General features: G+C 43.5%; 1 protein-coding gene across 15 annotated transcripts in view; it reads right to left on the bottom strand.

Annotated features, from left to right (window-relative positions):
* The window catches only part of ABI2 (abl interactor 2), a 50,136-nt gene extending 35,223 nt beyond the window's left edge, over positions 1-14,913 (bottom strand). For 7 of the 15 annotated variants that reach the window (XM_028701940.2, XM_077918242.1, XM_028702017.2 and 4 more), the window contains exon 1: positions 14,744-14,912. In XM_028701940.2, the coding sequence (XP_028557773.2) occupies positions 14,744-14,860 (117 nt within the window). In that variant the 5' untranslated portion in view covers positions 14,861-14,912. Of the gene's footprint in view, positions 1-14,743 lie in introns of all 15 variants that reach the window. The other 8 variants (XM_028701989.2, XM_028701998.2, XM_077918253.1 and 5 more) reach the window with 2 other exon arrangements.
* Positions 14,914-24,828: the final 9,915 nt, after the last annotated feature.

Below are 24,828 nucleotides of genomic sequence, written 5' to 3'. Positions count from 1 at the left end.
TGGCATTTAACTATGCTAAAAGCATATTTGGCTATTTTGAAAAAATCAATCTACAGTACTATTTTGAGCTGTCTTCCCCCCTCCCCTTGTGCTTCTGGGTGTCTAATGCCTCTCTCTTCCACTTCCCCCACTGCTGTTTGCCTCCACCATGCTGCCTAAGGACCATCCAGGTGGCATTTGGAGGAGCAGTCTGGCAGCCCTCAAACCTGGTGCTGTCAAGACAAATTTCTTCCTTCAGCTCTTAAGTAAGGTGGCTAACCACAAATGAAGTACAGGTTTCAGCTTTCAGAACCTACAGTTTGTCTGGCCTTCCCACAGCTCTTGCCACCAGTCTTTCATGTTGGACTTAAAAATGGGAGGTGGTGAAAAAGGATACAAATGCAATGAATAGATGAATGAATACAAATAAAGTCTCTTGGTGGTACATTTTTCTGATTTAAAGCAAGGCAGCTCGCCATCTTGGCAGCCTGGTCAACTAGTTCATTGCCCTTGATGCCAACACACCTGGGTATCCAACAAAACCTGAAAGTGGGGGGACTGAAGTGCCCCCAACTACTAAAGAACAAAAATCATAAATAAGGTAAATGACTTTAAGGCCATCTATGGACTGTGAGAGTCAGTATGCAATGCTGTTTTATTCCAAACAAAAATTCTTAATGCAGTCGGCATTGCTGACAGCTCCAATGGCCACATTCTCAGGGGGGAAAGACCATGGATACAGAGGACATGATGGACTGGGAAAAGGATTCACCTATAGAACCAGTCTTTGACATACATGCCTTCGCAGGAGGGTCACATTATGCCACAGCCTTTAGTGCCTGGAAAAGGCACATAGCCGTCCTCAGATTCCAGTAACTTCAGCTCAGAGGCCACAAAAGAACCCCGGCCTCCTCTACATTCCTTTAAGAACAGAGGCTCCACTCATCATGAGTGGAGCTAGCTACTTAGAGGAATGTGCATTCCCATTTAAGGCTCAGTTGCTGGTGTTAAAACAACATTTAAGTTTGCCTTGTTTGGCTTCCTGCCTAGGTGCCACGTGGAGCTATCTAGGGTGCTACCCAGCTTGCTTGCATTTCAACTGAAACCTCTGTTTTGCCTAGATTTACTTCCCTAGATCCCTCCCTCCTTTATATGACCTTGTCTTGCTGGCACCTGACCTGTGCTAGACCTTTGCTTACTTGACCTGGGACTAGCAGTACATGACCCTGGATCCCTGGAATTTGTGCTTAGCATACACCCTAGTCTAGCTACATCCTCATCCCCCAGGCGGGAACCCTGCTTAGGACAGAACAGCAGGGGAAGTCAATATAGTGCCCTATAGATATTGTTTAGAGTATAAACTCCGATCCCATCATCACTGACCATGCTGGCTGGGTCTGATGGGAGATATAGTCCAACAACATATGGAGAGCATAACATTGAATATAGAAGGTTCTGCAGAGAAAATAAGACTCAAATGAGAGCAGAATCCACATGTTTGCAGGACCTGGGAAAAATGACTGCACAATCTCTTTGAAGTGAGCAGTGGTCACAATACAACCAATGATAGCAGACAGGTGTAATCTCAGCCAAGTAGATGGTTTATCCCAAGCAGCCATCTGGTCTAGGGGGATGGGGACAGGACTGCTGAAAAAATATTATTAAGCAATAGTTGGAAGAGTCCGAGTCTGAATGCAAAGGTTATAATGGAGGATCTCTGGGTGGGGGAAACTATTATTATTATTATTATTATTATTATTATTATTATTATTCCCCACCCATCTGGTTGGGTTTCTCCAGCCACTCTGGGCTCCAGCCACAGCACATAGAAATTGCCAAACATTAGACATTAAAAATTTCCCAATACAGGGTTGCCTTCAGATATCTTCTAAAAGTCAGATAGTTGTTTACTTCCTTGACATCTGATGGGAGGGTGTTCCGCAGGGCAGGCGCTGCTACTGAGAAGGCCCTCTTTACAGGTTCCCTGTACCCTCACCTCTCACAGTGAGGGAACCGCCAGAAGGCCCTCAGAGCTGGACCTCAGTGTCCAGGCTGAACGATGGGACACAAACACGCAATCCTAAGTGGGACAAATCAGGCAGCGACCACAGCTTAGTTGCACATCACAGAGAGTGGGAGAGAGGTGTACAATGCAAACTCAACAGGGATTTGAATTCTTCTACAGAGGCTGCATATATACACAGTCCAAGCCCCCACTCCCCCAATGGTGAACAGGGTCTGATATTCTTCAGAGCTGATGGTCTTCCAGAAAGAGAGAGGAGAAGAGACAGCTAGTGCCTTTTTATGACTAGAAGAAATTCAAACTCATCATACGTCATGCAGACAAATTTCACTTGCCACAGGCATCCAAGCACTTAGCTATTTACAAGTCTGCTCTAGGAAATTAAGACTCTCTCCAGATTAATACTCTTTCCTTTTCAAAATTCTAATAACACAACTAACTTACATCATCTAAAGTAACACATGTGTGAATTAAGAAAGTAATTTTCAGTTTAATAGTCTAGGGATATTAGATGTTAAGAGGCACTGAAAAACATGAGGGTGTTGTGTCTTAAACTTATTATTATTATTATTATTATTATTAATTGATTTTATATACCGCCCTATACCCGGAGGTCTCAGGGCAGTTCACAGAACAAAATCAAAATATATAATCAAAATAAAAACAACCCAATAACCCCCGCCCTAAAGAGAGGGGGAAACCATACGCAGCACCTATATTTTAATAGGAGCACCTATATTTTAATAGGAGCAAATCAACTTGTCTACAAATTCTATCACACATATTCTACAATGTTGCTGGAATATTCCTCTCCCACTGCTAGATTTGCAGAGCTAATGGAAACACTCTTGTCTGACAAAACTTTTATGTAACCACAAGTTTTAATTACGGCATATTAGGGGAAAGAGAAGTCTTTAACCATGACAGAATTCAATGAGGAAACATCAAACACATATACTTTAACATTGTTTTAAAAGATCCCTCATAGTAATGAAGTCAAAGTATGCAATCAGCAAACCACCAGCACTTATTTCAAGTTTCTGTGCAAACCACAACAGAAACCATTTTTATTACACTCCTGTTTTGGAGTGCTTATGTTAAGGCAGCGCTGGATAAATGGAAGCTCAATTCCCCCTCAATGTCCTATCAATGACTACGACAACCCAAACGTGAAGCTCTACATCAGGGGTCAGCAAACTTTTTCAACAGGGGGCTAGTCCACTCTCCCTCAGACCCTGTGGGGGGCTGGACTATATTTTGGAAAAATAAATAAATGAACGAATTCCTATGCCCCACAAATAACCCAGAGATGCATTTTAAATAAAAGCACGCATTCTACTCATGTAAAAACACCAGGCAGGCCCCACAAATAACCCAGAGATGCAGTTTCTACTCATGTCAAAACCCGCGGGCCGGGTTTAGAAGGCGATTGGGCAGGATCCAACCCCCGGGCCTTAGTTTGCCTCTCCATGCTCTACATAATGGTTTATATTTATACCAATATGCTTTTGTTGCAGTATCAAAGGCCCAAATAATTTAACACTAAGAGATTGCTATGGAGAACTAGCCCCTGAACAGACAAATACTGGCTCCTTCAAAACTTCCACTAATACCTAATTTACAGGCTGTGTTGACAATTAAGTCCATTCATCTACTTACTACCTACTTTTTAAGCGTTTTAGATCTTTGGCCAATTAGGCTCAATTAATTTTCATCTACAGTATTAATATTTATTAAGTATTGTACTGTTATTTTAACTGTACTTTTCTGTTATTTTATACATATATTCAATAAGGAAGCTAGACTCTACATTTTCAGCTGAACTGTACTGACTTTTGAAGAACATTTGAGTTTGTCACCTAACTCTAGTCTAGGCACAGGCTGCAACTAAATATTCACCACAGTGGTGAGCCACTTCCTGTCTAAAAACCAAAAGAAATTAGCCACAGAGATTAACATGTGTTGCAGGCACAACTCCTACAACATAAGCAACTGAATAGAATTCAGAGTACTGATGCTCCAAATAATAAGTTAGTATCTGAACAATTATTTTTAAAATAGTATTGTCACAAATCAATATTAAACAGCTGTGCAAAACAACTATATAGTAGCATAATTTGAGAACCAAGATGTTACATTTCCAACAGCAACCAAAAGAGACAGTTAAATACATTTATTCATATGAAATATAAATATCAACACCAATAGAGATAGACTCCTACCCTGTTCATTCTATTTTCAAATGCAAAAAGGCAAATTTACTGTAATTTGATATTCAGAAGCCTGCTAAGCATTCTGGGTTAATTTAAAAATGAATAGTAAAAAATCAGGATGCAAAGCAAGAGCATAGGTTAAGTTGCAGTTATTTTTGTAGCATTATGGATTTATATCCCACTGTCATATATTCATATTTTATCTTAAAAGTTTATGATCTTCTATACTTAGAAGTCAGAAATCCTACTCAATTTGCTTGATGAAAGACTAACAGATGATGGAAATTTCTGTGCAGAATCTATTACTTCCAATAAATCAAATTTACTAAATTGGAGATTACATCATGTACACAAGGAGCATGGCAAGAGATTATTTTAGCTGTTCTTGCCAAAGCTACTATCCTAACATAAGAACACAGGAAAAGCCTAGTGTATCAAGCCAGTGGTTGATCTAGTCCAGAATCCTGTACACAAGCAAGAGCGGAGTGCAACAGCACTCTATCCATTTGTGATTTCCAAAAACTGGCATTTGGCACATTCTGCCTGAGACAGTTCAGGCAATAGTCTTATATAGACTACTGGCTGAGAAACTGGAATGTTTCCTGAGAAACCATTGAATTTAGTAGAATTAGCAGAAGAAATATTTGTTTCTTGACTTCTAAACTGTGCTTTAATTGGTAAATTCATGGGTAAATTCATGTCTTGCTCAAGGATAGGTTGCTAACCATAAGTATAAACTATCCTGCAACCTCAATAGTATAAGCTTAGTATTTAAAGTCAATTCATGTATAGTACTTGAAAGCAGCCTACTAGTTTAAGTTCAGATATGCAGTCGTCCCCTGGTTCATGAACACCTTGAAAGTCGAATGTTTTGGCTCCCAAACACCACAAACTCAGAAGTGAGTGTTCCGGTTTGCGAACGTTCTTTGGAACCCAAACGTCCAATGCAACTTCTGCAGTTTCCGAACATTTTGGAAGTCGAATGGACTTCCAGAACAGATTCCATTCAACTTCCAAGGTACCACTGTATGTCACTTCTCCACAGGAATTTGTACCCATGATGGCTATGTTCTTTCTACCTCCTCTGTTGGGGGCAGTATACCAGTTGTTGGGAATCACAATTGGGTAGAGTGGTGTTGCACTCAGGGTTTGCTTTTGGCCTTCCCATTGCCATTGGGCTGGCAACTGTGAGAACAGGATGCTAGGCCCAGCAGACTCTTCCTATGCTCAAAGTATCTCCCAACCATCAATTAATTATCAAAATACAGTGGTGCCCCGCAAGACGAATGCCTCGCAAGACGAAAAACTCACTAGACGAAAGGGTTTTCCGTTTTTTGAGTCGTTCCGCAAGACGAATTTCCCTATGGGCTTGCTTTGCAAGACAAAACGTCTTGCGAGTTCTTGCGAGTTTGTTTCCTTTTTCTTAAAGCCGCTAAGTTGTTAAGTTGCTAAGCCGCTAATAGCCATGCTTCGCAAGACGAAAAAACCGCAAGACGAAGAGACTCGCGGAACGGATTAATTTTGTCTTGCGAGGCACCACTGTATTTGAAAAAAAAATGTTGCAAAACCTTTCACTAATGTCAAATAAAACAAAAGTAACTCAACAAAGTTCATTAGCAGAAAGAAATAATACATAAAGCAAAACCAAAGTTAAGCAACAAAAACTAAACTAAATTAAATTAAAATGCTCATCTTGCTGTATTCCAAGGGGCTCAGCAGCCTAGCTTAAACACAGTTCAGAGAAAGCTGGGTTTTCCCACCAGACTAGGTGGTTCATAGGTGGCTCCAAACTCACTCCTCCAAAAGAGTCAGACAACAGCACATGGGAAGTTCTGCGGAGGGTAATGATACTTTCCTGAGCCTCCCAGCTAGTGCTGGTCTTTCCTCATGCCAGAAACAATGAGGAAATATGTACTCCACAATGTTACCATCTATATAAAGCCAATCACATTTCATTTGTACTATCTAAACCAAGCCTGTCTGTGTGTGTGTGCTTCAGTGAAAAGGGCATCCTGACAAGTCAAGCAGCCTTGGGCCATAGACTGCATATCCCTTGTGCCTTTTTAGACAATGCCAATGTAGTCTATCCCCTAAGAAAATGAAATCAGTCCCCTGATTCAGTTTATTCATAAAAAACAGATTCAACTGTCTAGATGTCCAATATTATCAATTTAATACATCACAAATAAACTGTAGTACTTAAATTAAGATTTTAATCTAAGTACTGTCTCAAAAAATTGCACATCAGGGTATTTTCTATGTATGTACCGTATTTTTCTCTCTATTACACGCAGATTTTTTCTCCTAAAAAGGAAGGGGAAATATCTGTGCGTGTTATGGAGCGAATGTGGGGGGGGGGGGTCCCTGGAGCCGATTAGGGGAGCGCAGGAACAAAAATCAGCAAAAATCAACCGTGCGTTGTGTCGGAGAGGGAAACCTGAAAAGAGGAAGTGGTTGCTTTCCTGCATTCTGCCTCAGGGTCTTACTGCCCACCCTCCTCTGTTTCGTTGCTGTGTTTGCTCAAACGGAACAAAGAGCAGGCAAATCCCCTCCCCTCCAGGCAAGCAGAGGGGAAAGCAGAGGTCTTTCCTTCTAATTCCTCTCCGTGCTCCTCGCAGGCAGCCAGAAAACATGCAGGAGGAGAGAGAAAGCTGGCTTCGGTTTGTGGAAACTTTTGCCTTTCTTTCCTCCCTCCCGTAAAATCTCTCTCCTGCTTTCTTAGCCAGCTGCTTCTCTGCACACCGCTCTCTTGTCCCTTCTGTGTTTTTCCTTCACTCCCCACGTAAAATGTCGTTAAAAAGCATGGATCCACATGGATCCTCAGGATCTTTGCATTGGGCCACCCCAAATTCACCATCAGATCACATAGCAGCCTGCCCCCCAAAAATCACACACCCACTGTTGCCTGGGGCTGCAATGGTGCAAAAACGTGGTTAAAAAGCATGGATCCACATGGATCCTCAGGATCTTTGCATTGAGCTACCCCAAATTCACCATCAGATCACATGTCTGTGGCCACAGCATGAAGCACAAAAATGATACATCCACTGTTTCATTCAGAATTTTTTCCTTGTTTTCCTCCTCTAAAAACGATGTGCGTGTTATGGTCAGGTGCGTGTTATAGAGCGAAAAATACGGTATTTCACACACTCAGCAATTTCATATGTCAGTTGGAATATGTTTAGTCTAGGTGCGCACACTGATTTTTACTGCACACAAATCTTTGACATTAGCAAGTTTGTTTGTTTGTTTGTTTGTTTGTTTGTTTGTTTGTTTTTAAAAAGCAGGAACATTAGTTTTGAAGTATCCCAATTAGACCACTAATGCCTTTTAAATCTGTCCAGTATGTGCTTAAAGCATTAGATGCTTGAAGTGTTTACATGTCTTAAATCCATTTCAATCTGATTTCCCCCCCCCCCTGCATCCTTAAATCTCTTTAATGATAATGTTTCCCCACCCTTTTCCAGGGCTGTTTCTCACAAGATGACATTTCCTCGATGGAAGCCTCTTCTATAGAACTGTGTGAATTATTCATCCGGTGTGAGATAGTCACATTTGTAATCTCACAAGGTGCAAATGTGGTATGGTAGGCAACTAACAAATACAGCTTGCCACCAACTTCTACCCAGAAGAAATAAATACACATGTGTTTGTCACATATAACAAAGTACATGAGGAAGTTACACAATTGTCTGCAGGGAAGGAATTTCTATCGATGTGGTTTCTGTCTAGATTCTAGGGCGGCATAGCATCAAGCTTTCTGCTCATCCCTTCTAACCCTTACTTTAGACCAGGGATAAAGAACCTGTGACCCTCCAGATATTGTTAGAGTCCACCAACATATGGAGGGCAACAGGTTCCTCATCTCTGTTTTAGACTTTCCAGTACAGTGGTACCTCCAGTTACGAACTTAATTCATTCCAGAGGTCCGTTTGTAACCCGAAACTGTTCTTAACATGAGGCGCGCTTTCACTAATGGCGCCTCATGCTGCTGCTGCGCTAGCAGCGAGTGACTTCCGCTCAAATCCCGTGGCAAAGTTTGCAACCGGAAGCATCTACTTCCGGGTTAGCAGAGCTCGTAACCCAAAGCAATCGTAATGAGGGCGGTATGTAACACGAGGTTCCACTGTATAGAAATCTCAAGGACATCATAACTCAAATATTGCCAGCAGTAAAGAGAGCCCAAATTCCTGGAAATCCCCAGCCTTAACCACTGTGATAACTTTGGTCATCTCCAGTGCTTTTTTTACAGGGGGAACTCACAGGAACTCAGTTCTGGTACCTCTCAGGTGATTTCCAGCACCTCTCAGGCAGGTGCCATTGCCATTCTAAGAGAAAGAGGGAGACATTCATAGTAAGTTCCAGCACTTCTTTATTAAAAGAGCACTGGTTGTCTCAGTGCAAGAAAGATGGTGAATATTACAGTTGTCTCTTGGTTTCTGTAGCATCACTGTGTTACATCCCGAGTTGTCTCATCAATACTACTTTGAGCTATTTATTCTGTTTTATAAATTTAGAACTTATATACCCCCCTATTGCTCTTGATTGCAATCCTTTTCCTTTCCTAAAGGAATTTATTCCACAGGCAAGGTTAGACCTGTTCCCCTCTGTAATACTGAGTCAGCTATCTCTGCAGATGGCCAGAGACAGTAAAGCGCTGGAAAAAAGCAGTCTTGTCCAGCAGGAGAAGACATTTCATCCCAAAGCATCCTTAACTGGGAGAATCTCTCAAGATTACTCAATTTCCTCGTGCAGTAGTAATGTGACATGCTCTGACCTCAAGGAATGAACAAACAGAGGTACTTATTAATTCAAAACTATTAGATCTTACTTAGTAAAACCAGTATTTCAGGAGGACTACGGTAGCTCCCAAATACCAAGTGGAGCCCTGTTGCATTCCAAGAATCAGTTATCCCACCAACATACTGTATTCCTTTTCAACTTGTGTGGCAAAGTAAAAACTTCCAACCCATCATACAGGAGAGAGAATAAATAAAAAAAGGCATTGGGAAAAGTGCTGAGACTTTCCTTCCCTCACGCAAAGTTTATATATAACCAAATGGCAGAGTACAAAAATCACACTGTTTATTTCAGGACAACACTATGCTCTTGTCAGATTACCAACATGCAAGTGTAGTTACATTGTTTTGCATTCAGCTATGAAGGTAATCGTGAAGATTAAAAGTTGCGCTTCTTTCCCAGCATAGCTTAAAAAATAAAAATCTTTATTTAGGTAAGAAGATAATAACCCAGCTGCTTGTATCTTATGTTGCAGAGGATGTCCTCAAATGCATTTATCCCCTTCAAAGAAATGTGTGAGGGAGAGAGAAAATAAGTACAGTCGTACCTTGGATCTCAAACGCCTTGGCTCCCAAACAAATCGGCTCCCAAACGATCGAAACCCGGAAGTGAGTGTTCCGGTTTTCAAACGATTTTTGGAAGCCGAACATCTGGTGCAGCTTCCGCGGCTTCCTGCAGCCAATCAGAAGCTTTGGTTTCCAAACATTTTGGAAGTCAAATGGACTTCTGGAACAGATTCCATTCTTCCAAGGTACAACTGTATGTATGAATGTACATCATGCCCACTAGCATCCTCGACCCTCCCACTGCCTAGGGTTCACCTACCTCAGAGGAAATACACACACACACACACACACTCCCTGCTTTATGAAACCTACTTTTCCCCAACCCCTACAAACAGCTGTGTTTGAGATCTCATGAGGAAACGTGAGTAGGGTTAAGGTAAGCCATACATAAATATTGTTGGCTGAATGAGTATACACAGCCCTTCACAATGTTTTCCCCTGAAAATCCAGGGATAGTCATGAGTGATTGATTGTACAGTGAAAAGGGAAACATGCAAATGCACCCAACTAAGTTTTACTCAGTCGGTAGACTTATTGACATTGAAAGCCACTAGAGCCAATAGAGCAGATCCTCTTGAAATTGGCTCCCCCCCCCCACAGGTCCCCCGCCCAGTACAGATCACATTTGTTTCCATTGGCTTCCATGGTGAAAATAAGAATTCAAGAGGATTTTAAATTCTACTGCATCTGACTTTTACCCAAACTCTATGCACATGCAAACTGACTGATACATGGGGGAAAGAAGCAACCAAAAGTGTGGCGTCCCCGGCATTCTTTCAAAATTGCAAACATACCTAGAAACACAAAAAAGACAGCAACACTTGTGCTAAACTATGACTTAGAATAACGTCCAAATACAATGGACATTCGGGTTGCAAACGTGATACGTGCGGGAGGCACGTTCACAACCCGTAGCGTTCGCAACCCGCAGCACCATGTCTGCGCAAGCGCGGGTCGCGATTTGGCGCTTCTGCGCATGCACGAGCGCCAAAACCCAAAAGTAACCCATTCCGGTACTTCTGGGTTTGGCACGGTGCACAACCTGAAAACACGCAACCTAAAGCGTCTGTAACCCGAGGTATGACTGTATGGCCTATGACTGCATAAAAAAGTAGATTCTGAACTGTAACCATTTACAAAGTAAGGTTCTGGGATAAGTTCTGATACGCTAACTTCAATACTGAACACTCAACACCTGCATGTGTATACATATTTTTTCAAGAAATCATAAAATATTAAGTGAGAAACATTGTTCAGTTTGCTACTTTTCAGTGTAGTACTGTCCACAATGTCATTTTCAGAATTCTAGTACCCCATATATGTTTAGCAAGAATCCTCTGTAGTTACGGCCTCTTCTTATATCTGCATTTTGCAAATCGCTGGCTCATACAAGCTGCCTTCACATCCCACTCACTACTTCACCTATCTGTGTTTGGCTGCTTCTTTATAATGTTCTGTAAAAATACATGCATTGCACTTCAGATATGAAGGGTGCACACATGTATAAATCACCCCCTTTTCCTTTAAAAATATGCATGAGTAGAGCAGAAAAGACCATGTTTCTACTTGCATATGTTGCAAATGAAAAAGCAGTGCATGCATATACTTATGTGGGAGTATAAAATGTCATTTAGAAGCAGCAGGCTCACTTCAGCACATACATTAACTCTTCAAAAATTGGTGCAAGTGCTGAAGATCCTTTCAGTACTCACTCGGGCTACAAATACCATGCATACTTACCTAAAAGTAACCCCCACTAAACACTGTGATCCTTACTTCAGAGTAAACACACAGAGAATTAAGCCACATATCTGAGAACAGTTTGCACAACAGAGGGAATCTGTTCCAATTAAACTGAAATCTAATTTCTCCATCTGTAAATTCCCTTTTTTGCTTAGTTAAGTTGCACTCAAAACAATATACATGGGCTAAAGACACATTCAGGTTATTTTAGTCTTGCTTTCTTTAAAAAATCAGGCCCATATCACAGCAAAAACTATGACTGCAAAGTGGGGGTTTTAAGTGATTTTGAAGTTCTCATTTTCCCAGTAATTCCTGGGAGAAAACCTAGTTTTCAGTGGTCCAGCCATACCTTGTTTTCCACTGGAAACTGCCATTCTGAAAACTAGCAGATTCTGAGTCATTTTCCAACTTCACAATGACCCAGTTCAAATGTAACACTAAGCCAAACTATAGGTTAGCCCAAATGTGCAGGCATGTGGAGTCATGGAGATGAGATTGCAGCCGCTTTGTTCCTTCTTCAGTCCTGTTGCTGCTGTGCTGCTATAAGGTAAGCTATGGTTGGACTTAATCGAGTGTTATCAGAATTTGGGCTTGAGATTTATTTCACTCCACAAGCAGTAGCCAAGGTTTGTTCTTTGTTTACAGCTTGTGGTTGGTTTGAAGAAAGCAAAGCATGACCCTGGGTTTGGACAACATAAGTCAAATCATGGCTTAGCTTGAAGTAGCAGGAGTATCACAATCTTTTATCCATGTTTTGGCTTAGAATTACATGTGAACTGAGCAAGATCTATCTTCCACTCTGGTCCTTATTAGTTACCCACCTTACATCATGTAATATAACAATTAAGTATCAAAAATCTGACAGAAAAATATCTCAGCTGAAGAAGTATTGTTACCAGAACTATATGGAGAGAAAGCTTTAATATGCACAGTTGGCTAAAATTTCTATCATTATATCAGACTCTATGTTCCTCTGCAAACAATACTTCTTTAACCTTCTGCAAGCCTCAATAAAATTCTCCAAGGCTATGATATCAGGGGGCGATGATAATTGCTCTCGCCACATCACACCACCATTTCAGCAAAGCCTGATCAGAAATTCAATCATCTCCAGGTCAAATGCCAGAATATTTTCCATCGTTATTATTAAAACTAAAAGCAAAAAATCCTGCAAGCCTACCCGTTCCCACCATGATGCAACATGGCAAAAAAGATCTCATTCATCCTGTGCTATAAAAGAAAAACTTTTGCTTAGTTCAGACCATTAGCTATATTACGCATAAAGGACACCATGGTGAAACCATGGTACGTGCACCAAGGCAGATCAACTACAAACGCTCTCTGAACACACAGAGATAACCCAATTAATAGGTCTGGTCATTCAAATAATGCAAATGAATCAATGCATTTGTGGCATTGTAAATGCTCCACCCTTCCCTTGTTCTTCAAATAATACGTTAGAAGATACAGAGAAACATTCTATAAATGTCTTTTACTGTTTCTTGGTCTCTCCTCGAGAACTTGCTATACTTACATCATGGATACACTTATAAGGAAACGAATTCCAAGGTATCACAACTCTTACATGCCCCAAGCTATGTTATTTTTCAAATCAAAAACAGGTTGCAGAATTCACTTGTTGTAAAGTGACCTGACTATGCCGAGAGAAAATAAATTTGCCTTTCTTTTCTTTGACCATTCCTTTACATAAAGCCCAGATTCATTAGAACGAGTTGGAAGGCAATGCAGACTTCAATAATAAGATAATAGGTACGTGAATAAAACCTAGGCATGTACTGAAGCAACAGATGCAGTTTCACAATGCCCACTTGAAGCAAAATCACCTGCATTCAGTTGTTAGCCATATCCGGTTTCCCTTTTAATCAGCAATGCATGGAAGACAAGCTGTCATCATGCCATTATTTATCATTATGCCATTATTTATATTTGGAACTTACACATATACACCCATCCCTGTGCCTTTGGAGATCTACTACTTATTTGCCTTGTCTTTCCTCAGCATCTTTTCACTATGCAGTCATTGACATGGCAGCTCCATTGAAAAATCTTTGAAAGACAAAATGCCAGTCAGCAGGCAGAGAGCTGCTGAATTGTATCAATGTGACATTTTAATGACACTGCATACCATGCAATAATATGAGAATTAACTGCATCACCTCTCTCCTGCAAGTGTGCATGAAAGGCTGGCGTGGCGAGGATGCAATTTAAAATACTGTACATGCAACCTAAGCTAGGCCAACTGCCTGTTTGAATATTCAAGTATAATTTCAGCACGCAGCATGTTTATTCAGAAGGAAACTCGGTTGGTTTTTTCCTTCTCCCCAAGACACAGCAGAAATACCAAAATGCTAACCCACCCAGATGCAAGTAACCTCAACTACCACATCACAGGAGGAGCCCTGGAGATGCAGCTTAACATCATCACCTCCAGAACAATGTTGCCCGCTGAATATTGGGCAGTCTGGTGGCTTGGGAGTCTGAATTACAAGATCAACTAAAATCTCCTTATTCTGAGCATACTGTGATATTCTTAGCAGAGGAGGAGGAGGAGGGAAGAAGGCAGTCCTTTATGAATGCACATCTGGCCACCACCTATCTAGAAGGAGCGTCACATTGTAAGGGGAAAAGGTCTGTTCTCAAATCATTTCACAGCAGCATCTGCCAAGAATCGTGTGCGCATTCACACACACACTTAACAAGCGCAGCATGAGCACAAATCACTCCACACAACGCTGCAGAACGAGAAGCGTTTCCTCGAGGCTCTTAATCCCACGGTCGTGGGTTCGAGCCCCACGTTGGGCAAAGGATTCCTGCGCTGCAGGGGGCTGGGGGGGTGGGCTGGATGACCCTCATGGTCCCTTCCAGATCTACGATCCGAAGGATCCCACGGCTTCTGGGAGCCGCGAGCAGCAGGGGAGGGTCACCGGGAGGGCAAAAAAGGGAACCCGTCCCCATGTATTATTATGATTATTTCTCTTCTGAACAGCACCGAGATTTTTTGATGAAGGGCGGGATAGAAATCTAATAAATAAAAATATTCATATCCCGCCCATCTGGCTGGGTCCCCCCCCCCCCAAAAAAAATGTCCACGGGCTTGCTCCACTGTTGTTTAAAAAAAACCACACACAACGCGAGGCTGAGCATCTCTCCCAGCGCCCAAGATATGCCGAGGCGGCCTCTCGCGCGGACATCCCGCCGCGACACGCGTGTCGCCCTTTCCCACGACCGCCCAACCCCCGCACTCCCGGTCCCAGGCCTCCAGAAGCACGAAACGGATGACGCCCCGAGATTTCCCCTCAGCAAGGGGCGGCGGGGTGTTTTTTTGGGGGGGGTGGGGGTGGAGACCAGACCCGGTTGGGGGAAAGGCGCGCCCCCCGCCCTGACACGTAACGCCGTACCTGTATGTAGTTGGTCTCGCAGTACTCGGCGACCCGCTCGAGGTTGGTGTAGCTGTCGAAGAGGGCCCGGCGCCCCCCGGGGATCTCCTCCTCCAGCAGCATCTGCAGCTCCGCCATCTTCACATGCTCGCGCGCTCCGTCCCGCCCCTCTTCCCTCGCCTCCCCCCCCCCCTCAACCCCGCGCCTCAGTCGCGGGGACGGACAGCCGCCCCCTCCCCTCTCTTCTCCACCTCACACACCCCCCGCCACACACACACACACACACCCTTGCCACGGACGCCCTCCGACGGCCCCCGGCCGCGGCGCCTCACGCTCTTTCCCCTCGCCGTGAGAGAAACACCCACCGGCCAGGCGTCGGCGGAGGCGCGGCGCAACCGGCCAACAGCGGCGGACGCCACTGCGCAGGCGCCGGGGGCTTCCACAACGGCTGCTCCCCCTCCCCCTCCCTCCCTCTCTCTCTCTCTCGCGCGCGCGCTCTCGCTCTCTCTCCCTCGCTCACGCGCACGCGCGCATGCTCCCCGTTTCCCTCACACGCAAACTCCGCCTTCCGCGGTCTCGCGCCGTTCGGGCCGCTTCCGGTGTCCCCGTGTGCCCCGCCCCCTTCTCCCCCCCCCTCTCGCGTCATGGCGGCCTGGGGGGAGAAGGAGTTGGGGGGAGTGGAGTGAGGGATGGGATGGGGTGTCTCCTATGCCCACACATCCCCTTGTGTGGGGAGAAAGGAATAGTGGTGGCTGGAGAGGAGGTGAACTGGATGCCACAATTCCACCATCTGCTGGGTGGGGGTGAGGGAGCTCATCCTGCCTCCCCCCCCAATAATAATAATAATAATAATAATAATAATAATAATAATAATAATAAATTTTTAAAAAAGTTCAGCCTCCATATCTCTTTTTCACAACATTCCATTTTCTTTTGTTACAGAAGCGCTGAGGTCTCAAATAGAGACTAAATGTTGATCATTGCACAAGGCAAATACACATACGTAAGTACAGTTGGGGGGCGCGGGGGGCGCTGTGGGTTAAACCACAGAGCCTAGGACTTGCCGATCAGAAGGTCGGCGGTTCGAATCCCCGTGATGGGGTGAGCTCCCGTTGCTCGGTCCCTGCTCCTGCCAACCTAGCAGTTCGAAAGCACGTCAAAGTGCAAGTAGATAAATAGGTACCGCTCCGGCGGGAAGGTAAACGGCGTTTCCGTGCGCTGCTCTGGTTCGCCAGAAGCGGCTTAGTCATGCTGGCCACATGACCCGGAAGCTGTACGCCGGCTCCCTCGGCCAATAAAGCAAGATGAGCGCTGCAACCCCAGAGTCGGTCTCGACTGGACCTAATGGTCAGGGGTCCCTTTACCTTTACCCTTAAGTACAGTCATACCTCGGGTTGAATGTGCTTCAGGTTGAGCGCTTTCGGGTTGTGCTCCATGGCAACCCGGAAGTAACGGAGCGTGTGCATGTGCAGACGCTCAAAATAACATCATGCGCGGAAGCGGCGAAACGCGACTCGCATGTGCGCAGATGCTCCGTCGTGTCTTACGTTCCATTCAGGATGCGAGTGGGGCTCCGGAGCGGATCCTGTTTGCATCCCGAGGTACCACTGTATATAAACCACATGCCTAACATAGCACAGGAGAGCAATCCAAAAGTTTTGACCTATGAAGCCTTAAATGGCTCCAGACCGCAATACCTCAGGGGCAATAACTCTTTCCATAGGAACCTACCCAGAACCTGAGATCGTCATCTGAGGCGCTTCTTCGTGTGCCTCCTGAAGAGGTCCGGAGGGTGCCAACACGAGAACAGGGCCTTCTCTGCAGTGGCTCACCATCTGTGGAATGCTCCCCCAGGGAAGTTCGCCTGGCGCCTTCATTATATACCTTTAGGGGCCAGGCAAAAACATTCCTTTTTAACCAGGTCTTTGGTTGATTTGATTGACATCCTATACCCTTTTAAAATGGTTATTGGGTTGCTGTTTTTATTTTGATTATATATTTTGTGGTTTTATATTTTGAATTTGTTCTGTGAACCACCCTGAGGGCAGTATATTATTATTATTTTTAATAATAATAATAATAATGCCATCTTGGCTCTCCTAAAGACTCTCAATATTTCCCCTGCCTCCTTAATCCCCCTTGCCTGAGAACAGGTAGGCAGATAGCAATTAAGGGAACTTTCTGAAGGGATTCCTCTCCTGTATCTATATCCAGATGTTCTGCTTTGAGGGATGTCCGATGGTCATCCTGATGGCCTGATTTGATAATGCTAATGTTTTGTGTAAACTCTGTCTAGAACTATGTGAAACTTGCTAAAAAAATCCTCAGGAATATCACACTTGGCCTGCCTGAGCCACAGTAACCCCACCTTGTGTGTGATGTAATTTCTGACTGTTTGTAGAGGGGGTGTCCTCCTTCTCCACGCCAAAATGCAAACCCTGAAAGAGATGTTTCTTCTTGGTTTGGGGTCTCTTTTGCCTCCTTGCTAGGAGGGGAGAGAACTCTGTCGCAACAGAAAAATAAAGATCTGCCTTGCTTTCACTGCATCCTGCCTCCATCCCTTCATCTCTGACAGATTCTGGACTTAGGGGACTCAGTTCCTTGGGGAGTTGGGCAGCAAAACCAACCACCCTTATTTCATTAATTTACCGTATTATCACTTTCATTAATTTACCATATTTTTCGCTCTATAAGACGCACCAGACCACAAGACGCACCTAGTTTTTGGAGGAGGAAAACAAGAAAAAAAATATTCTGAATCTCAGAAGCCAGAACAGCAAGAGGGATCGCTGCGCAGTGAAAGCAGCAATCCCTCTTGCTGTTCTGGCTTTTGGGATAGCTGCGCAGCCTGCATTCGCTCCATAAGACACACACACATTTCTCCTTACTTTTTAGGAGGGAAAAAGTGAGTCTTATAGAGCAAAAAAATACGGTATTTATTGAATTTTTATACCGTCCTATAGCCGGATGTCTCGAGGCAGTTCACAGAACAAAATCAAAATATAGAGCTGTGATATACCTAATCAAAATAAGAACGATAACCCAATAACATCCCCCACAAAAAAGAACCACATTTTAAAAGGGCATATGTGTTGCAAATGAGGCTATTTTTCTTTTTCGCCCTTGGCACACGGCCTTGAACCAGCACACAGCCTTCTGGAACCCAATCTATTGTTTAATGGGTCGTTTACTTACTTGCTGTTGTTGTTTTTCAAAAATGCATCTATAAGCCATCCTAATTTGAGAATTGTACATAGTACCATAGAATTTTAGAGGGTCCACGAGGGTCATCTAGTCCAACCCCCTGCAGTGCAGGAACCTTTTGCCCAACATGAGGCTCGAACCAACAACCCTGAGATTAAGAGTCTTGTGCTCTACCGACTGAGCTTTTTTATTTTTAAAAGGGGAAACCCACAAAATTTATGGCTGGGTAAAAGATTTATTGCAGGATAAATGTTTGGGGACCAAATGTGTGGCAAGTCTTGCCTGGAACTAGGCTCTAATCCACAAAAAGCTTGTGCCGTAATAAATCTGTTAAAATTCACAGTATTTATTGGTTCTTGCAACAGACTAATGCGGCTTCCCCTCTGGAATCTTGACTGGAAAGATTGCTTCAGCTATTATTTCCAATAAACATATATTCACCAGCCCCAATGTGCTAGGTGCTGCCTCCGGGCTTCTTACCAATTTCTGAAGGGAGACTAGGATTCTTGCAAAAGACTGCTAGACTTGGTCAGCCTTTGTCTGATCCAGAACAGCACTTTTCTTGTTCTGAAACGAGAGTGCTCTTGGGAATACATAACATAGATTTTGCCTTAACTGAGCACACAATCTTGCTTTGTTAATTTAAAACATGTCAGTGGATCACAAGGGCTCTATTAATAAGGTAGACCACACAAGACTGAAGTCAGCCTGTCCCTCCTATACGAAAGGTAATCTTATGCATACTTACTTAGAAGCAAGCCCCACTGGGGAGAGTGGGGATCAATGCTTTTAATTTATTTTTATTTTTCTAATGTGTTACGTTCCATGGGTAGCTAACAGAGTTGTAACCCTCTCGTTAAAATCAACAGGACTTCATCATGCTTAACTTTGGCTAGATCATGCCCAAGGTTTGAAAACCTTTGCACAGTGGAGGCTTAAAAAATAATCATAAAATTGGCTAGAATATAAATTGATGTAGCTACTGTTGAGAGTAGTTAAAACAAGAATTGTGAAATACCTATTACTGTCACAAAGATAGATGACATTTGGAATACTGATGATCTCTTTGTAAAAATACGTATGCAGAGAAATAGCATCCCGCTAAATAACTCCTCTCATATTGCACATTAGCCTCCTCTCATATTAGCACATTAGCCTTCCTGGATTATAATTTCAATCATTAAACCTACTGAAAGCCACATCTTTTTCCTCTGGAGAGACGGTAACAAGCAGAGTTCCCTAATGTTGCATATATTTCCAGAATGCTTTTGTATTTTGTCGTTATTTGTCACATGAAATGGTGGATAAATAATATTCCCCACTCCTAAATTGTAGGCTGTCAAAACATGAGATATCCAATACCTGAAAACGAATGCTCAGGCTGATACACCTGAGTTCAAATTGTGTATCCACTGGATCCGCAAATGATTATTAGGATTTATCCATGTTGCATAAATTATACATGCATAGTCCACTAAGTGCAAGGTATTTCCACCATTCTGGAATAAATGAGATTTTACCGTTCTGTTTATACCTGTCTTAGAAAAGATTAATTACTGGTTCTCATGAAAGTTATATCCAATTCCACCAAGTATTTGTAAGACAATAAAGAACTAGGAAGGACAACATTGGATGCCATTTTCCAGGATTCAGCTGTGAATTTATAGCCGTCAAAGCTGTATTGCAGCAGAGCAACACCCTTGTGAAAATTTCATTTCGGTATGTTAAGTCGAGAATCAATTACATAGGAAAAGGTGCAGTTTTCAAGTGCCTCTTTGTGGAACAGTCTTCTTGTTCTAAATTAAACTGCTCAGAGATAAGGCAGCATCCAGATGGCTTCCTCTGTGGCTGGTTTAGCACTGTAGCATTAAATCAGAAAAAAAAAGGGAAAGGCATTTCAGGAAAGAGGTGCCAACTATCTTTTGTCAAACTCTTTGCACTTATTCTTTTGGACTGAGTAGCCCTTGGTAGTTCACCACTCCTTAGTCCGCCGTTTGGACTACCAGGTATCAAACATTGGTTGGCACAGTGAACAGCACACCTAACAAATGAAAAGAAAAAACCTTTATCTGCAGTACACACATACATCATTTAGTGATAGGTGATGAACAAGTCCCCCTCAGTTTGATTCATAATCGCTTCATTATTTACAAGCTTTGTCTTCTGTCTTTCAGAAAAATCTCATCTGTTTTCCAAGAGTGCCCCCACCACACGAACACACATTTTTCAATTGTTCCCCCTCCTTTAATCTGCCCTAGAGAGCTACTTGGAAGAAGTCTCCCCCTACCCAAAATGCACCCAGGAGCCAATAAATGTTTTACGTGTGAATGGAGTAACACTAATCACATAAAACATTTGGAAGAACTGGGTCAAAAAGAGATGCTCTTTTGAAAACAAAAAGCTGCCTAGGCAGGTGATCCGATCATATGGTTCACAGGAAACAAGACGGATTTCATTGAGCGTTAAGAGGCCAAACAATATTGACACGTTCACCTACAAAGTGTGGGGTCTAGTCTGCACAGAATCACAGAGCAGAACGTTTGGGAGAAACGATGCTTCAGTTATATTGCACCTGCGCATTACGGGATGGTCAGGCAATTATTACAAATTTACTAATATTACTCATTGGGACTTGTACCATTTTCACCGCCAGAGAATGGTAGGAGCTAAAGAGGACGCGGGTGGCGCTGTGGGTTAAACCACAGAGCCTAGGACTTGCTGATCAGAAGGTCGGCGGTTTAAATCCCCACCACGGAGTGAGCTCCTGTTGCTCGGTCCCTGCTCCTGCCAACCTAGCAGTTCGAAAGCACGTCAAAGTGCAAGTAGATAAATAGGTACCGCTCCGGCGGGAAGGTAAACGTCGTTTCCATGCGCTGCTCTGGTTTGCCAGAAGCGGCTTAGTCATGCTGGCTGCATGACCCGGAAGCTGTACGCCGGCTCCCTCGGCCAATAAAGCGAGATGAGCGCCGCAACCCCAGAGTCGGTCACGACTGGACCTAATGGTCAGGGGTCCCTTTACCTTTACCTTTAAAGAACTGCAAGTTGCTAAAGTAAGGAAATTTCTCTGTCACAGGTTACTAAACCATCCTCAGACGACTCGTAGGGAAGAATGAATTACAACAGGTAAAACCACTTTGCTCCATGTCTGAAAGCATCCCAGCTGGTGTTTCCCCATGTCGCATTCTGATGCTCCAACCTGCCAGACCTAGTGCGTCCCTCGTACACTAGTCTTGCTAGAGAGTTTCCACAAAATATTGGAATTGCCGACCCCTGTGAGCAGTTCAATTAGGACTTCGGGTTCAACGGCTTGATTATTGCTAAGGTTACCTGCAAGCCTTGGATTGATTGCTGGTCATTGCTGCTAGGTAAAAGCATGCAGGGCTATTTCCCGTCATATTGTCCTGCCTCCTTAGGCTTCTGTGTCAGGGATTTGCATGCAGGGAGAGGTCCAGCTGATGTGTAGCACCTCCCTAAGAGATCTGGACTGCGTTGGTGAAATATGCAAACAACAAAAGTGATTACCCAATTGTGTCTACTTTTGAAGGAATGGGTTTCCCAAATCTAAAACCTGACTGTGCAGTCAGTCTGGAACGGGCCCCCAAATTCCCGTTTCTCCTTCTCGAAGGGTGCATTAGCTAAAAACCATTAACTTGAGCTTGTGTATAACAGGAACCCAGCTGTACAAACATAACCGTCTCCCTTATCAGTCCATGAAGGCTGGTAATGACGGATGGCCTTGTCAGTTCCGAGTGGAGCAGGGATGGCACGTCTGGGTCTTATCTTACATCCTGACCACACTGACGCACAGACCTTGTCAGCCCCACGCCTGGGAACAGCGCCAGGAGTGCTCTTAGAGTTGGTGACCTTCTTACCCCAAGAAAAGGAATACAGGAACAGGAACATCCTTTTATGGTCAAGAGTACCAGAACAGGAACATCTGTTTATGGTCATGGATGTCAACTTACGTGTATAAGCTGACGTGTCTGGATTCCTGGGGAAGGGGGGAGATGCTGCCTGGAGGATATATATACTGTATGCAATTTCTCTTGCTTTTGTGCTTGCTGTGAACTGATTCACGCAGTGCCTTCTGCTATCTGGAGAGGAGAATAAACTCTTTCTCTGAACCAAACCTCGGTGTCATTTGACTTCCTTCCTCCCGCCTGGGAGCAACGCTCACCCAACCAATCGGTAAAGTCTAATATGGCTACATTTCGGCTTTCACTGAGGTGGCAAACCTGTGTCTGAGATGGTAGGTGTGACTCTGAGCTACCGTGAATGATTGAATCCTGCTTCTTTCAAAAAGGTCCCCGTCAAAGAAACCTAGATGTCAGGGATAATGGTTCAAGCTTAGCTTTCTCCCTGACATACTAGTTTTCTGTGAGCAGGGGTTTATTTTTGCAAGACGGAATATTCAGTTATGTGCCCATTGTCATCCGAAGCTCTATAACCCAGAGCAGATTAACCACCTCGCTGAGAACTCAGTTTCCTCAGTAATCTCTGGCAAATCACTCATCACCTCTACAACTTTTCTTTGGCTACCCCAAAGCCAGAATGTCGGAAGAATTCTTTCCCGTTTATCCCTCTGCCATATTTGCATCATTTCACACCTGTGAATTATTTCTATAGGAGCTGAACGCTTTAAAAACTCTCTTTAAAAATTGAGCATTTTATCGTTGTTGTTCGTTACAATCTTTCATTGAGATGCAATCAGAGCATTTGTAGGGGGATTAATATATTTGGCTGTGTAGGGAGGCTGAAGAGGAAAATGGTTAAAAACTAAAAATATTTCTGGAACACTACAGTGTGTGAAAGTTCCATTAACCCCAGTTCCAACGGCGCAAGCAACTTCATCACAACATGAAACAAGGCAGTGGCAGGCAGCTCAGTCCATAGACTTTCCAAATACTTCCATTGATTTAAGTAGAACATGTTTCTAAGGAATACTAGCCTTAGATTAAGTCATAAGGATTAATGTAGATTAAATTAACCCATGATCCACCAGATATTGGTGGATTTCAAAGCCCATCAGCCCCTGCCAACCTGGCCAGGGTTCAGGGACAGGGAGAGGTAAATTTCACACATTATCCAAACAGCCAAACATTCCCTCTCCGTGCCATAAAGGAGAGGCTTATATAAAAGGTGTTAACCGTGACAGCTATGGGAAGCGGGTGGCGCTGTGAGTTAAACCACAGAGCATAGGACTTGCCGATCAGAAGGTTGGTAGTTCGAATCCCCGTGACGGGGTGAGCTCCCGTTGCTCGGTGCCTGCTCCTGCCAACCTAGCAGTTCGAAAGCACGTAAAAGTGCAAGTAGATAAATAGGTACCACTCTGGCGGGAAGGTTAACAGTGTTTCCGTACGCTGCTCTGGTTCGCCAGAAGCAGCTTAGTCATGCTGGCCACATGAACTGTACGCCGGCTCCCTCGGCCAATAAAGCGAGATGAGCGCCGCAACCCCAGAGTCGGCCACGACTGGACCTAATGGTCAGGGGTCCCTTTACCTTTACCTTTTAACCATGACAGCTACATCTTCATTCTTTGCTTGTGAGCATTCTCCCTTCTTTTATTTTCCTTCATAGATTTATATACCACTCAAAACCAAGATAGTACGTAAGCGGCTTACAAAATAACCACATACCATATGAATGTCCTAACAAGTCATGAAATGGGGGGATTGCGATGCAATGCAATATAGAATGTTAAGATTTCTCCAAAGCCAAAATGTAGAAGTGCATTTTGAAAACATCTTAGAAAGTCACGGTTCCCTTTGCTCTTCCTCCCTACCTCTTGCCAAAGCACATTAGCCTGACTTCCAAATTCATCTGGTTTGAAACAGAATGCTGGGTTAGTTGGACCATAGTTTGATCCAGCAAGACTTAAACTCTTAAAAACTCCAGCACCTCAATCGCTATCTTCCCTTGTGTGTTTTCACCTCACAAGCATCCCTTGTTTCGAAACAATCCCAGGGCAATTGCAAGATGTTTGGAAAGTAACCATGGAGACACCACAAAATACAAGGACTGCTGCATCGATGTGTTTGGCTTCCTCTGAATACTCTGGAATTATCTCAGTCTTAAAGAATGAACCATTTGTATGTCACGTACCTCCAGACACGGGACAATCCTTGATGTATTTCAGAGCCAATGAAACAAATGTTTATAAAGAAGAGTCTTTCTCTTTGTCCCTGCTCTGTAAGTTTTCCCACCTGAGATTCTCCATGCTCGTAAAAAGTTTCATGATCCAAACTCTTAGGATAATAGAGAAGACATCTGCAATCTAAGCTGTTTGCTAATCCTGTTTATTTTATCTTTTCTTTTTTACTGAGTTAAGACTCCGCAAACCTTATTTATATTTTATAAGTCACTTTGTTCGACATAGCGATGCAGGGATAATTAAATAATTCATACTCTGCTAGGGATACATAGATTTACATTTAATGTGGACAACTGTCATCTAGGTTGTGATACTTGATTTTCTTAGATTTAAGAATCACTATAAAAGGCGTTCATCCCATTCCTTCCAGCTGTGTGCCTACTTGTGCAAGCCTAAGCATGATTACTCAGAAATGAGTAAGTACTACTAAGTTCAATGGAGCTTACCCCATAGTAAGGGTGCTTTAGATTTTCAACCTTTTACACCATTCCCCCATGTGTTTGTCATCAATTAGTGCATCCTTTATTGATCTGCTTGTGGGACATAAAAGGAGTTTCCATTAAAGAGAAACTCACCGTTACATGATCTGAACAGACATGAAGAACATTGCGCCACATGAAGAGGCTGCCTCAGAGGCTACCTCTCGCCCTGACCTAGCCACTGTGATCCACGCGACGGTCACCTCCAGACTGGATTATTGTAACTCGCTCTACGTGGGGCTGCCCTAGAGAATGACCCAGAAACTCCAGCG

Source organism: Podarcis muralis, chromosome 1, assembly GCF_964188315.1.
Source record: "Podarcis muralis chromosome 1, rPodMur119.hap1.1, whole genome shotgun sequence".
Taxonomy (NCBI): domain Eukaryota; kingdom Metazoa; phylum Chordata; class Lepidosauria; order Squamata; family Lacertidae; genus Podarcis; species Podarcis muralis.
The sequence above is the reverse complement of the archived record's forward strand: the minus strand, read 5'-3'. Positions and strand labels throughout refer to the sequence as shown.